The sequence below is a fragment of the Mobula hypostoma genome, chromosome 3 (assembly GCF_963921235.1).
Source record: "Mobula hypostoma chromosome 3, sMobHyp1.1, whole genome shotgun sequence".
Classification (NCBI taxonomy): domain Eukaryota; kingdom Metazoa; phylum Chordata; class Chondrichthyes; order Myliobatiformes; family Myliobatidae; genus Mobula; species Mobula hypostoma.
In genome coordinates this window covers 214,205,663-214,222,478 of record NC_086099.1, presented here as the reverse complement: position 1 = coordinate 214,222,478, position 16,816 = coordinate 214,205,663, and the positions used below count along the sequence as shown (strand labels likewise).

General features: G+C 40.3%; 1 protein-coding gene across 10 annotated transcripts in view; it reads right to left on the bottom strand.

Annotated features, from left to right (window-relative positions):
- Nucleotides 1-16,816, bottom strand: part of kmt2ca (lysine (K)-specific methyltransferase 2Ca) — a 491,834-nt gene that overhangs the window by 301,228 nt on the left and 173,790 nt on the right. For all 10 annotated transcript variants that reach the window (XM_063044443.1, XM_063044442.1, XM_063044440.1 and 7 more), the window contains one exon: nt 9,099-9,234. In XM_063044443.1, coding sequence (XP_062900513.1) covers nt 9,099-9,234 — 136 coding nt within the window. The remainder of the gene's footprint in view (nt 1-9,098; nt 9,235-16,816) is intronic.

Below are 16,816 nucleotides of genomic sequence, written 5' to 3'. Positions count from 1 at the left end.
CCTATAACAAATTCATATTTCATATTCTCAAACATTTTGTGCAAATGCTATCGTTCACCACAGATACTGCTGACAAAGACATACCACGTAAACTACATTAACGTCAGGGTTAAAGCCAATTTTATGAAAATCGTTTCATCCCTGCCTATTTTATAGTTAATTATTTAACTTGCACAAAGTAAGAACGTGAAAATTGTGAAAATTTTCATATAGCAGTGAATACAGCCCAAGGGTAAAGCACTCCCCACCATTAAGCACATTTACACAACAGGATTATCACAGGAAAACCGTATTCATCATCAGGGACACCCACTACCCAGGTCATGACCTCTTCTCACTGCTGCCATCAGGAAGGTGGTACAGGAGCCTCAGGACCCACACCATCGGCTTCAGAAACAATTATTACCTCTCAACCATTATGCTCCTGAACCAGAGGGGACAACTTCACTCAGTTTCACTTGCCCAATCACTGAACTGTTCCCACAACTTTCAAGGACTCATCTCATGTTCTCAATAATAATAAATAAACAATAAATATCACTTTTTTTCTTATGCATTTTCACAGTTTGTTTCTTTTGCACGTTAATTGTTTGCCCTGTTGGGTGCAGTCTTTCAATGATTCTATTATAGTTATTTGATTTATTATGCTCACAAAACGCAGGGTTGTATGTGGTGATTTGTATGTACTTTGATAATAAATTTACTCTGAATTTTAGTGTTGAGGAATAGCTGTATTTGCAGCCTCAATGTCAGCGACAAAGGAAAAAGAATTTGCTTAAAATTGGCTTCACAGAGGAATGTTTCCATTTGTGGTCATTAAGCAGGAGCTTTTTGTGAACCTGTCACTTCTTTGACTTTCCTGAAATTGCTGCCTGGTGGAATAAGAGCAGAGTAGCATACTGCACATACAAAGATGTAGCTCTTAATTGAGTAAAACAATACAAGACAAAACTAATTGATCACTGTGATTCTTCCCTGACACAAGCAAATTCTCAAAGGGTATCCGTTGATAACCAAACCTGAAAATAGTACATTTCCTGTAAAGGGAAATTGCACAGTACTGTACAAAAGACTTAAGTACATATAAAAATATTCTATAAACCAAAGATGCTTTCAAAAATAATAAAATTAAAAGTTCATATTTAGAAATAGTATGAAGAGCAGTAAACAGTAATAAACTAAATCAAATCAATATATGGTGTGACCACTCTTTGCCTTTTAAACTGCATCAATTCTCTTAGGTAAGGTGTTGTGCAGCTTTGTAAGAAAATCGATTGCTAGGTTGTTCCAAGCATCTTGGAGAACTTCCCACAGTTCTTCTGCAGATTTCAGCTGCGTCGCTTGCTTCTGTTTCTCCATGTAATCCCAGACAGCCTTGGTGATGTTGAAATCAGGGCTCTGTAGAGGTCATACCATCTGAAACCATATAAAAAAAATCTAGGGTGCCTAAGGCTTTTGCACAGTACTGTACTTTTCCAGAATCAAGAAAAAAAGATTTGAGAGAAATTAGCCAAATGAACTATTCGATCAGATGAACTTTCCAAATACATTAACCTTTCTCAAAATGCTTTGAGGGAAACTGAAGAAAAATCAAGTTATAGAATATGATTTGCAAATGCCACAAGGGAGAGACTAATTAATTATTACATCAGTAATCATACTGCTACATTACATAAACAACAGACTAGTGTATAATTATGAAAACAAACCATTTGAACATGTACAGGCAATTAAAGCATTCAGAGTCTCTTGAAATAATCACCCTTCTGCCATTTTGTATATTTAACCTGTTATTGAAGTAAGGGCCAGATACTGTATCAGTGCTGATTGAACCACTGCAAATTTTGTGGTGAATTCTTGCTTTGCAGCTATTGTTTGTTCAGCTGAGTGGTTTACTAGGCCATTTTAAAGGGCATTAAGAGTTAATGATGCATGCAGCGTACAGTTTTATTCAAAACACTGGATTTTGTTTGTTAAAAGTATAATTACATAGCTGGTCATAATAGCATTTTTACTGAGAGCGGCTGGTTTGAAACTGCAGAACTAAGCCCTAAATCATATATCATACCGCAAATAAGAGTGTACTAATTAATTTAGGTATTTAATTTATGATATTAAATTGTGGATTAAGAAATTGAATGCAAATTTCACAATTTGACTTTAAAATGCATTGCACAATCTTCAGGAATGAAATCCTTAGTAGCTCATCGGCACAGTTTGAGTACCTAAACAACTTTTTAACATGGAAGAATACCCCAAGGTTTGTGGTAAGAATAGAATGACAAAAATGAGCAATGAATAAAAAGTAAATTAATCAGATAATTGACTAAATGTGATCAAATGGGTAAATTTAAAGAATGAACTATTGGAGAGTTTATGATAGCGGGACATTCTGCTAGCTTTGGTAGGAATGGATTGGACATGATTTGAACACACACTGAGTGGTCAGGTGTGGCAGCTGCAGGACTGAACAATGCTATGGAAATCACTGAGGGGTTTAGGCATTACTGATAATTCAGCAAATAACATTCTAATTACAAAATTATCATATAGAGTTTGATCTGGTATGTACGGAATGGCATCTGGTGAACAAGTGCAAAAACTAAATAATAAATATATTATCAGTTACTGGTTGATTCACGACTGATTCACCTAGTCAGTGGCACAGCTAGTAGAGGCCCTCTGCCTGTTTCCTCTCACATCCCAAAAAATGTGGATGCTGGTAGATTAATTAGCCACAAACATACAGCCACTAGTATGTGGAAGAATATGTACTGAGAGAGTTGATGGGAATGTGGGGTGAACATAATCTACAGTACATTACAAGCTCTTCAGCGACAATGTTGTGCCAACCATGAAACCTACTCTAGAAACTGCCTAGACTTTCCATGCCATGTAGCCCTCTATTTTTCTAAGCTCCATGTACCTTTCTAAGAGTTTCTTAGAAGATCCTATTGAATCTGCCTTTACCACCATCACTGGCAGTGCATTCCATGCACCCACTACTCTGTGTGAAAAACTTGCCTCCGATATCCCCCTTGTACCTACTACCAAGCACCTTAAAACTATGCCCCCTCGGGTTAGCCATTTCAACCCTGGGAAAAAGCCTCTGGCTATCCACACGATCAACGCCTCTCATCATCTTATACACCTCTGTCGGGTCACCTCCCATCCTCCGTCGCTCCAAGGAGAAAAGGCCAAGTTCACTCAACCTATTCTCATAAGGCACGCTCTCCATTCCAGGCAACATCCTTGTAAATCTCCTCTGCACTCTCTCTATAGTATCCACATCCTTCCTGTAGTGATGTGACCAGAACTGAACACAGTACTCCAAGTGGGGTTTAACTAAGGTCTTGTATAGCTGTAACATTACCTCCTGCTCTTGAAAGTTGATGACGGCGAACATACCCTATACCTTCTTAACAACACTGTCAACCTACACAGCAGTTTTGAGTGTCTTATGGACATGGATCTCAAGATCTCTCTGATCCTCCACACTGCCAAGAGTCTTAGCATTATATTCTGTCTTCAGATTTGACCTACTAAAATAAACCACTTCACACTTATCTGGACTGAACCCAATCTGCCACTTCTCAGCCCAGTTCTCCACCCTATCGATGTCCCACTGTAACCTCTGACAATCCTTCAGACTATCCACAACACTCACAACTTTTGTGTATTCAACAAACTTATTAACCAACCCTTCTACGTCCTCATCCAAGCCATTTATTTAAAAAAATCACAAAGAAGAGAGGTCCCAGAACAGATCCCGGCAGAACACCACTGGTTACTGTCCTCCATTCAGAATATGAACCATCTACAATAACCCTTTGCCAGTTCTGGATCCACAAAGCAAGGTCTCCTTGGAACCCTTGCCTCCTTATTTTCTGAATGAGCCTTGCAAGGGGAACCTTATCAAATGCCTTACTGAAATCCATACACACTACATCCACTGCTCTACCTTCATCAATGTGTTTTGTTACATCCTCAAATAATCGAACAGGCTCGTAATCTTGCCCTTGACAAAGCCCTGCTGACTATCCCTAACCAGATTATGTCTATCCAAATGCTCATAAATCCTGCCTCTCAGGATCTTCTCCAATAACTTCCCTACTGCTGAGGTAAGACTTACTGCTCTATAATTTTCTGGGTTATCTCTACTTCCTTTTTGAACAAGGGAACAACATTTGTAACCTTCCAATTCTCTAGTACTTCTCCTGTCCCTAACTGATGGTGTAAAGGTCATCACCGGAGGCTCACCAATCTCCTCCCTTGCTTTCCACAGTAGCCTGGGGTATATATTGTCTGGTCCCGGTAACTTAGCCAACTTCATGCTTTTCAAAAGCTCCAGCACATCCTCTTTCTTAATGTCTATATGCTGCAGTGTTTCAGTTAACTATAAATCATTCCCCCAAATGGCCAAGGTCCTTTTCACTGATGAATATTGAAGCGTAGTATTCATTAAGTACTTCCACTACCTCCTCCAATTCCATGCACACATTTCCACTATCGCACTTGATTGGTTCTATTCTCACACGGCTCATCCTCTTGCTCTTCACATACTTGTTGAATGCCTTGGGGTTTTCCTTAATCCTGTTCGCCAAGGCCTTCTCATTGCCCCCTTCTAGCTCTCCTAATTTCATTCTTAAACTCCTTCCTGGCAAACTTGTAAGTTTCTAGAGCTCTAACGGTACATAGTTTCTTGAACCTTTAGTAAACTTTGCCTTTCTTCATAACTAGATTTTCTACATTATTCTTACACCATGGTTCTTTTACCCTACCATCCTTTTCCTGTCTCAATGGAACACACCTATTCAGAATGTCATGCAAATGGTCCTTAAAACATTTTTCTCCCTACCCCAGTTAAATGTTTTCCAAAATTGTCTGCTCCTATCCATCTCCAGAGCTATGATAAAGGAGATAGAGTTGTGATCACTATCTCCAAAATGCTCTCCCACTGAGAGACCTGACACCTGACCAGGTTCATTTCCCAATACCAGATCAAGTACAGCCTCTCCTCTTGTAGGCTTGTCTACATATTGTGTCAGGAAACCTTCCTGAACACACCTAACAAATTCCACTCCTTCTAAACCACTCACTCTAGGGAGATGCCAATCAATATTTGGGAAATTAAAATCTCCCACCACAACAATCCTGCTATTATTACACCTTTGCAGAAACTGTCCCCCTATCTGCTCCTCGATGTCTGTCACTATTTGGGTGGTCTATAAAAAGCACCCAGCAGAGTTATTGACCTTTCCTATTTCTAACTTCCACCCACAGAGACTCTGTAGACAACCCCTCCATGACTTCCTCCTTTTCTGCAGCCGTGATACTATCCATGATCAACAGTACCATGCCCCCACCTCTTTTGCCTCCATCCCTGTCCTTTCTGAAACATACTTGTAGAATGCCTTGGGGTTTTCTTTAATCCTGCTTGCCAATGCCCCTTCTGGCTTTCCTAATTTCATTCTTAAGCTCCTTCCTGCTAATAGATCTTGTAGATCTCTAGCATTACCTAGTTTTTTGAACCTTTCGTAAGCTCTCTTCTTCTTAGGATGTGGAAGCATTGGAAAGGGTACAGAGGAGATTCACCAGGATGCTGCCTGGATTAGAGAGTATGCATTATGATCAGAGATTAAGGGAGCTAGGGCTTTACTCTCTGGAGAGAAGGAGGATGAGAGGAGACATGATAGAGGTAAACAAGATAATAAGAGGAATAGACAGAGTGGATAGCCAGCGCCTCTTCCCCAGGGCACCACTGCTCAATACAAGAGGACATGGCTTTAAGGTAAGGGGTGAGAAGTTCAAGGGGGATATTAGAGGAAGGTTTTTTACTCAGAGAGTGGTTGGCGTGTGGAATACACTGTCTGAGTCAGTTGTGCAGGCAGATACACTAGTGAAATTTAAGAGACTACTAGACAGGTATATGGAGGAATTTAAGGTGGGGGGGGTTATATGGCAGGCAGGGTTTGAGGGTCAGCACAACAACATGGGCCGAAGGGCCTGTACTGTGCTGTACAGTATGTTCTATGCTCTTGACTAGATTTTCAACAGCCTTTGCACACTATGGTTCCTGTACCCTACCACCCTTTCCCTGTCTCACTGGAACGTACCTATGCAGAACGCCACTCAAATATCCCCTGGAATTTGCCACATTTCTCCCATACATTTCCCTGAGAACATCTGTTCCCAATTTATGCTTCCAAGTTATAGCCTGATCGCTTCATATTTCCCCTTACTCCAGTTAAATGCTTTCCTAACTTGTCTGTTCCTATCCCTCTCCAATTCTATGGTAAAGGAGATAGAATTATGATCACTATCTCCAAAATGCTTTCCCACTGCAAAGATCTGAAAGCTGACCAGGTTCATTTCCCAATACCACATCAAGTACAGCCTCTGCTCCAGTTGGCTTATCTACATATTGTATCAGGAAACTTTCCTGAACACCCCATCCAAACCCCCTGCTCTAAGGAGAAGCCAGTCAATATTAGGAAAGTTAATATCACCCATTACAACAACCCTAATATTATTGTACCATTCCAGAATCTGTCTTCCTTATCTGCTCCTTGATGTCTCTGTTACCATTGGTGGGTCTATAAAAAATACCCAGTAGAGTTACTGCCCCCTTCTTGTTCCTGACTTCCACCCCAATGATTCAGTAGACAATTCCTCCATGACTTCCTCCTTTTCTGAAGCCGTGATATTATCCCTGATTAGCAGTGCCACGCCCCCACCTCTTTTCCCTCCTTCCCTATCCTTTTTGAAACATCTAAAGCCCAGCACACTCAGCAGCCATTCCTGCCTCTAAGACATCTAAGTCTCTGTAATGGCCACAATGTCATAGTTCCATGTATTGATCCACGCTGTCCTGTTTATGATACTCCTTGCATTAAAATAGGCACATCTCAAACCATCAGGCTGAGTGCATCTTTGCTCTATCATCACAAATTCCCTACCAGCTGTCTCTACTTGTGCACCAACCACCACATCCTCTGCCTCTTCACTTTGGTTTCCACCCCCCCTGCAAATCTAGTTTAAAGCCTCCCCAATAGCATTAGCAAACTTCCTTCCCAGGATATTGGTTCCCCTTCAGTTCCGGTGCAACCTGTCACACGTGTACAGGTCACCCCTTCCCCAGAAAAGATTCCAATGATCTCTGAAATCCTGCTCCCTGCACCATCTCCTCAGCCACTTATTTGTCTGTGCTATCTTCCTGTTCTGACCTTCCCTAGCTCGTTGCATTGAGAGTAATCCAGACATTACTACCTTGGAGGACCTGCTCTTCAGCTTCCTTCCAACTCCCTAAACCTACTGCACAGGACCTCTACCCCTCTCCTGCCTATGTCACTGGTACCAATATGTACCACGATCTCTGGCTGCTCAGTCTCCCCTTCAAGAATATTCTGCAACTGCTCAGAGACATCCTGGACCCTAGCAGCCAGGGACCAACACACTATCCTGGCGTCTCTTTTGCTACTGCAGAATCTCCTATCTTTCTCCCCCTAACAATTGCTCCACCAGACTACATCCTACCCTTCTAAGGCTCAGAGCCGACTCCAGTGCTATTGGTTTGACTGCTGCTGCCTTACCCAGATAGTCATTAGCATCCAAAGTATCCTGTTGCTGAGGGGAATGGCCACAGGGGGACCCTGCACTGACTTCCTTCTCCCTTTATCTCTCTCGGTGTTCGCTTATCTACTCCCTGAATTCTGTATTCTGGGTGTAACCACCTGCTCAAAAGTCTTATCTATCAATTGCTCTGCCTCCACGATGATCCTTAGTTCATCCAACTCCAACTCCTTAATGCAGTCTTTCATGAGCTGGAGTTGGCTGCACATCCTGCAGGTGAGGTCAGCAGGGTGACCATCAGGCTCCATGAATTCCCACATCCTACAGGAGGAGCATTCCACTGCTATATCTGCCATCCTGCCTGCACTGTCCCATGTGCAACCAAGACCAAATCAGCAACAACAAAAGGAAAAACCTACCCTTCTTAACTGTTTCCTTGGCCTCAGCCTCTTCTCGTCGAAGCCTCTGGAGTCCAAGTTCCCACTCTGACTCTAGCCCCCACTCCAAGGATGGATGCTCTGCTAGACCCTCTCTCTCTTTTATGGTTTAAAAGATAAGAAAAAAAAACACACAGGGAGAAAGAACTCACTGCGTTTGGTGGTGCTCCGCTTGCCTCCTACTACCACCAACTGGAGGGGAAAAAAGGGATTAATGTACCATTTGTGTAAATGGGTGACATAGACTTGGTGGGTTGAAGAGGCTCTGTGCCACATCTCCCTGACACTGTGACTCCTCATATACCTAAAAGACCCTATACACACCAATAATACCTCTGAAATGGCAGCCCTGATCTAACAATAAAACTCAGCCCAATTCAGGTGTCCAAAAATTTAACAAAAATTCCTCCGAAATCCTCTAGACTAAAAGTTTCTCATTCCCACAACCAACCTTTCTCACATGTTGCACAGTATTTCCTCCCCTGCTTCTCAAAGATCTCTTATAGTAGGCATTTAATGAGAGGCCTCTCAAGAATCTTGTTTAAATGCATACCTTCTAGAATTAATGTCAAAGGAGAAATTTATTCTTAACTTAAAACTTTAGACATGCAAATGATTTCCACTTAACAGATAAAGTACTTGCTACAGCATGAAAGAGACAGCAAACTCATTATGATTAATGCAGAGATACAGAGCGAAGGTTGGATTGGGAGAGAATAGTAATAACTTTAAGCTCATCAGATGCAACAAAGGTGGAACTCAGCATCCAATATACACCAGCCACTGGACTGATCCAACAATCTAAGACATTCATGAGTTAATAGTCTTCTGCCATAAGATGGCATTTGTGCACTAGATATTTCTAGAATTTCTTAGTTCAGAACCATTTGCATTCTAGAAATCCATAAATATTAAATCAATTTGCAATTATTAATTGCACAAACTGAAGTCATCCAGCCTCTCTCAGCTAAGTGTTTTGATGTCTTGCATCAAGTAGTTCTGGCTGCTCCAACCAGCATCCTTGCATATTCCCCAGCATTTCTCATTATGTGGCACAAGAGAATATGAGTCAGCATTTCATGTTCTGACCTGGATTTTGTATTGAGATTGATTGGGGCTATGGAGCTGGCAGATTCATCAGATACCGAGTGCTGCAAGACAGGCGATTGCTCATTGGTCTCCATTTCTGTAAGGATATCCTCCTCCAGTGAGTCATCTTTAGTTTCTGTTGGGAGAAAGTAAACAAAGCTTTCATAACCTTTAATTTAAAGCCCAAATTATTCCTTATACAGCCAATTATACATTAATTTAAAATAAATAAACCATATTTTTATTATGGATGTTTTGCTTCAATACTAATCATAAATATACTGCAACTACTGGAAAATGCATTAAACGCATCTTAATTTGTAATTCCTCAGATGGTTGGTTGAAAGGCCTTCTGTCGAAAATGTGTGGAAAGGAATAGCAATCAAAGGTCTGTTTTAAATCCAACCTGACTTATATGCATCTCATACTGAAGCAAAGACATATTGTGAATTGACAAATTCACCAATAAATCTGGAGCTAAATCAATTATTTCTTAAACTTAAAATACAAACCTGATTTAGCAGAGAAGGAACAGAAGCGCCTAAACATCATAAATGTGAATAGTATGGATGAACACATACAAAATGCTAGAGGAACTCAGCCCATCAGGCAGTATCTAGGAAGTAGATAAACAGTTGCCATTTCAGGCTGAGACTTTCCATCAGGACTGGAAAGGAAGGGGAAAGAAGCTCTTGTGTTTATAGTAATGGATCATATCCTTTTAGATTTAGCTCCTAAGGACTTTTTTTCCACGTGGCTAGCTAGTGGAAATCTATGTAAAATGTAATCATGTGTTCTTTTACAACACAACTGCTTTGCAGGCACTTTTTCAGATATTCCAATTAAATATATTGTGCTGTTCATTATATAATGTAAAGAACATCTTCCAATGCACAAAAAAAATAGAATAAGTTTTTTTTAAAGGATTCTATTTACCAGTTGGCCAATCAAAAGATAACCTTTTAAGATGAGCTGGGGTACTCTTATACAAATGGCTTTATCTAACTTCATTATTTTGTCTTTTCTTACCCTCAACTTTAGACTTTTGGATTTAATTTTCATTATTTCTCAACACCCATCATGGAAAATAAACTTGAATAAATATATTTAAAAAATGAGGAAACATCTTATAACTTTAACAATTTTTTCCACAATCGAAAGTATGCTTCCTGGTGAAAATAAATATATTCAACATTCATACTTAGATCATATGGAAAATAAAATAAAACTTTTACAATACTCTTTATCTAAACCATCCCACAAGTATAATGCCACTGTCTTATTGATAAACGCAATCAACAGGAATTCTGCAGATGCTGGAAATTCAAGGAACACACATCAAAGTTGCTGGTGAATGCAGCAGGCCAGGCAGCATCTCTAGGAAGAGGTACAGTCGACGTTTCAAGCCGAGACCCTTCGTCAGGACTCTTATCGATAATTTTAGTGTCACAGCTTGCTTCATACTGCACCTGTGTAGATAACTGTGAGGTAGCCCTCGTCCATTGAAAAATCAACAAAAGCTATAAGTCAGGTCATAGTTTCTTTCAAAATAAAATTTTACAATTTATACATTAAAAGTTCCAACAGAGCATGAGAATCCCATGATGTTCTTATCATGCATGCATGCAAACTGAAGCAAAAGGAATTAGAATTGCCTGGTAATAAGCCTATTATAAAATTTCCAATTTTGGCTCTGAACTACCACACAAAACTCTGACAGCGAAAAAAGGAGGTCCTTATATCAAATTCATTTCTAAGAATTTAAGTATCCAATGGACATTCAATAACTGTAGAGTGATACATTTATACAGTGACAAATACCACTGGTCTGCCACTGCCGCAGTGACTATCATCCAGTAGCACTGTGATGGAGTGCTTTGAGAGGTTGGTGTCGAAATATATCAATTCCTGTCTGAGAAGTGACTTGGATTGGCTTAAATTTGCCTACCATCACAACAGGTCCACAGCAGATGCATACATCAGGATGTTCTTCATTGACCACTATCAATATTCAATACTATCACCCCTTCAAAACTAATAAATAAGCTTCAAGACCATGGCCTCAAATTCCTCCTTGTGCAACCAGATCCATGATTTCCTCACTTGCAGACCCCAATTTGAATCGGCAAAAACATCTCCATAAACCCTATCAGCACAGGTGCACCATAAGGCTGTGTGCTTAACCACTGCTCTACTAGCTTTACACTTATGACTGTGAGGCTAAGCAGAGCAATGCCATACTTAAATTTGCTGACGACACCGCTGTCATAGGCCAAATCAAAAGTAGCGACGAATCAGCACGCAGGAGGAAGAATGAAAATCTGGCTGAGTGGTACCACAACAACCACCTCTCTCTCTCTCTCTCTCTCATCCAATGTCAGTAAGACCAAGGAGCTGATTATTGACTTCAAGGAAATCAAAGATTCATGAGCCAGTCCTCATTGGAATATCAGAGGTGGAGAGAGTCAGCAACTTCAAATTCCTTAGTGTTATCATTTCAGGGGGATAAGTCCAGGGCCCAGTAGACTACGTAATTATGGAAAAAGCACAGCAGCACTTCTACTTTCTTATAAGTTTGCTAAGATTTGGCATGTCATCTAAAACTTTGACAAAGTTCTAAATATGTGTGGTGGAGACTACGTTGACAGCTTGCACCATGGCCTAGTATAAGGCAACACCAATATCCTTGAACTGAAATTCCCACAAAATGTAGTGGATAGGCCAAGGTAAAGCCCTTCCCACCATTGAGTACAAGTTTGCAGAGCACTGTCGCAGGAAAGCAACATCCATTATCAAAGACCCTCACCACCCTCACAGCATGCTCTCTTCTTGCTGCTGCCAACAGGAATGTGGTACAGAAGACCCAAGAACCATACCACCAGGTTCAGGAACAGTTATTACCCCTCAGCCATCAGGCTCCTGAACCAGAGGGGATAACTTCACTTAACTTCGCTTGCCCTCATCACCGAACTGTTTCTACAACCTAAGGGCTCTTCATCTCATGTTCTTTATATTTATTGCTTTTTAATTCATTATTATTGTTTCTTTTTTTTCTTTTTGCATTTGCACTGTTTGTTGTCTTTTGCACATTGATATTTTGCCTATCCTGTTGGTTGTGGTCTTTCATTGATTCTATTGTATTTCTTATATTTACTGTGCATGCTCTCAAGAAAATGAATCTCAGGATTGTATATGGTAACATATATGTACTCTTTTAATAAATTTGCTTTGGTTTGAAAATCCAGATGGCAACAAAATCTTTTTGGAAGAAAATGTATAAATTAGGGCATGATTATTCTACATTGGACTGAGTGATCCAATTTCTGTAGGATTGCTCTGATCTACATTACATTAAATTGCTTGCTGAAACCACAACAAAAATCATCACACTTTGGGCAGGACTTTCCACTAGGCTACCCTGTTTGTCTGTCTGATCAACTGAACTAAAATCATATTTCTGTTCTAGGAAGAACAAAGCCAACATTCCTATCCATATTTTTCCTTAATAGTTACTTTCCTATTCCTTTCTATTTAATCTACTACCTTTGACTACAGTCAACATTTCATTATAAATATAGCTGGTTGAAAATGATATACCAGTTGGAAAAAGGAAGCAGAACCTGAAAAATACTTAACGACTAGATGTAGTACCAAATGCTCACTAGTGGTTGTATGATGAAGAACATATAAATTTATTTAAAGGATTTTTTAATGCATTGGAATATGTGCAAGCAGAATTTTCCTTTCTAATATGTCAAGCCAAGCAGACCTTTCACGTAACAGTGAATGGTCAATAAAGCACGTATTGGTCAGAAAATACGATTCAACCGAATCACATTTATCCTTTATAATGACTCCTTCCTGACCTACTGTAGAATCTGTGGGGCACCCTAAACCAGTGGTTCCCAACTAGCGGGCCACGAGGAAATGATATGAGTCAACTGCACCTTTCCTCATTCCCTGTCATGCCCACTGTTGAACTTGAACGCACGCGAGCTCATTACCCACGCGAGGACATCAGTTGGTCATTAGCCTACAACTACTCGATGAGTAAAAAACAAACGTCGCTTGAGAGTTCCGTTGGAAGAGATGGGAGGGGACATAAAAGGTCTAACGATGATGATACCGTAGAGACAGCTGAGGTCGAGATTGCAAAAATAAAGAGAAAACTTCCTTCAACAGAAAATACGAAGAGTCGTACATAAAATATGGCTTTATTGCGACTGGCGACTCACATGCTCCAAGCCTCCTGTGTGTGATATGTGGAGACAAGCTGTTTAATGAGGCAATGAAGCCCTCAAAACTGCTTCGGAACCTTGAGTCCCAGCACCCTGCACTTAAAGACAAACCTGTTGAGTTTTTTTGAGCGGAAAAAACGTGAGCAAGTGGGACAGAAGCAAGTGCTGAGAGCCACCACCTCCACAAATGCTGCTCCTCTGAGAGCACCGTATTTAGTGGCTTTCACTGATGGTGAAGAATTGATTCTGCCTGCTGCCAAGGACATGTGCCGTGAACTGTTGGGAGAAGCTGCAGCTAACAAGATGGCACAGGTTTCCTCTTTCAGCTACCACAGTTTCAAGGAGAATCGATGACATAGCAGAGGACATCCAAGCACAGCTTTTGGAACGGCTTAACGAGTCTGGTTTCACTACCCGAGTCAAAGAGGTTGCTCCTGAATGCCAGTCTACACACTGTGTCACACACTGGGAAATGCTGGCTAGCCGAAAAATGTCACCTGATCTTAACAGCGTATGGAGTGACGTTGTTGAAGTTATCAATCACATCAAAGCAAAAGCTCTTAACTCACGTCTGTTTGAGCAGCTCTGCGAGAAAATGGATGCAGAGCACAAACACCTTCTCTTACACACCGAAGTCAGGTGGCTATCAAGGGGGAGAGCCTGGCCAGGGTTTTTGAGTTAAGAGAGCCGCTACAGAGATTTCTTTCAGGAAAAAAGTCACCACTGGCAGCACACTTCAGTGACGAGGAGTGGATAGCAAAACTCGCTCATCTGTGTGACATCTTCAACCTGCTCAATGAACTCAATTTGTCACTTCAGGAGAGAATGACAACTGTCTTCAAGTTGGCAGATAAAGTGTCTGCTTTCACAGCCAAACTGGAACTGTGGGGACAGTGAGTGGACAGCGGCATATCTGACATGTTCCCAACATTAGCTGGGAATTTGGGAGAGACTGAGGCTGCACCATCCTTCTCACAGCTGGTGCGCGATCACCTAACTTCGCTGTCAACAGATTCGAGCGTTACTTCCCAACTGCAAATGACCCAAGGCGTGCAAAGGAATGGCTCCGTGACCCATTTGTGAATGTCCCTGGTGAATCATCCTTGTCAGTGCGGGAAGAAGATGAACTCCTCGAGTTTGCAAATGCGGTGGGCTGAAAAGTATGTTTGACGTAACATCTCTGCTGGCATTCTGGATCAAAGTCAAGGCTGAATATCCTGAGATAGCCACAAAATCACTGAAAACTTTGCTTCCATTTCCAACATCATATCTCTGCGAAGCGGAGTTTTCTGCAATGAATGCAACGAAAACTAAATTGTGGAATAGACTGGACATAAGGAACCCCCTTATGACTTATAATTGACATATCACTATATTCATGCGAGGAAAATATGTGCTACGTTTAATATTAAATTCATTAGATAAACCCTTTTAGAAACAAAATTGAGTGTATTAGCCACTGATAAGTGACTTATAGTTGACTTATCATCTATATTCCGGTCATGATTAGCACCCCCCCAACCCCGTCGGCCGGTCCGCAAGAATATTGTCAATATTAAACCGGTCCGCAGTGCGAAAAAGGTTGGGGACCCCTGCCCTAAACTGCCTGATTATAGTTGAGATACGTATCAGAGTGAAATGCATCTTAAGATCCAATTTTGACCTGATCTTAACCTAGTGCCCTCAAGATAAAATGTTATATTTTGTCACCATGGGGAGGGAAAAAAACATTTCATTAATGAGCTACATCTGAGCTCCCTTTCAATTATTCTAAACTCAAGCCAATTGACTCTCAGGCAATCCAAGTTACCCATTCTCGCTACAATCTTCAAACCTTTATCAGCAATTGAGCCCATTTTTGTTTTAAATCATTTGTTTACAATGTGGATATTGACATGGGCATAGAACATGGAAGATACAGCACAGGAACAGGCCATTCAGACAACAATGTTGTACCAAATCAGCTAAAAAGTAAATTTAAAAAAAACAGAAACTAAACCCTCCTACCTACACCATGCCCATATCCCTCCATCTACCTCATATTCATGTGCCATCTAAATGTCTCTTCAAAGCCTCAAATATATTTGCCTCTACCGCCATACCAGGCATCCACCACTCTCTGAATAAAAAAAACATACCCCTCACATCCTCTGAACTTACTCCCTTTTACCTTCAATGCATGTCCTCTGGTATTACACATTTCAACCCTGGAAAAAAAATGTTCCCTGTCTCCTCTATCTATGCCTCTCAAAATCTTACAAACCTCCATCAGATCTCCTCTGACCCTCCACGGCTAAAATATATGCCATCACTACATGTCTGCTAAACAGTATGGCTTGCTAGGGCATTTCAAAGAGCAGTGATGAGTCAATTGGGACAGAACTGGTTAAGATGACCAACTTCCTCCTTGAAACAACAATTAGTGAACTAAATAGGTTGAATTGAATTTAAGTTCCCAGCCACTATGATGGATTTCAACCTTGATTTCCAGTCATTAATCCACTAACATATGCTCCTCAAGCCCTTTTCAATGCGCTTATTATCTAATAATTTCTGTAAAAGAAGCATTAATGTACTTTTTCCTCATTTTCTTTCCTTGTACACGATTCAATCATATTTGAACGTTGACCATTTAAGCAATACGATGGATCAGAGTCAATTCTCCAACTACATTTGGAGATGCACTATTTTGTCAGTTTTTCTGAACATAACCAGTTTTCTCAGGCCGATTCTCCAAAAAGCTTCACACATGTACCGCTACACTTCACAGTTTCTACATAAGGTCTCTATTAACTGTGAAAGCAAAATCCAGAAAGGCAATGAGAAGTGTTACCAGTGAATACAAATAAAAATACAAACAACTGAAACAATTAAGAGAAAAAATTCTCATACACTTATACACTACATCTCCGATCATTACAATTGCTCCGTGACTGATAAAGTTAGTTGAATAGCATTAATTCATTTCAATAGATGTCACTGAGTATTCCAGAAAAGTGTCAGGAATCTGCAATTAAAATTTGAACTACATAATGTTAGTCATTTATCAATTACAGAAATTCATTTCTGTGGAAGCTTCCATAACTAATTGAAGAGACCATAAAGACAGCAGAGACTGAAAAGGTACTCAAATTTTATTGAAATGCCTGAAAGCAAATTTTAAAATCTCAATTTGGATTCAGTTAATATTGAAGAACATTCAATTCTTTCATGGCACTTTGGTTATGTCAGTGGTTTGTTGTAAACTGAGTTTAGAGAATTGATTTCTATTTTACTCATGATACCTTAATCTTTCCTGTAGAGGATACAATTGCTGAGACAAGTAATCAAGCAATTCATTACTACAATTCAAACTTGCAAAAATAAGACAAGACCAACTGTCAAATTTTCAACAAAATCTGATGATTTATTTTGCACCTAGTGCCAATTAATATATTTTATTCGAGTAAAAAATAATGCAAAGACCATATGCAAGATTGT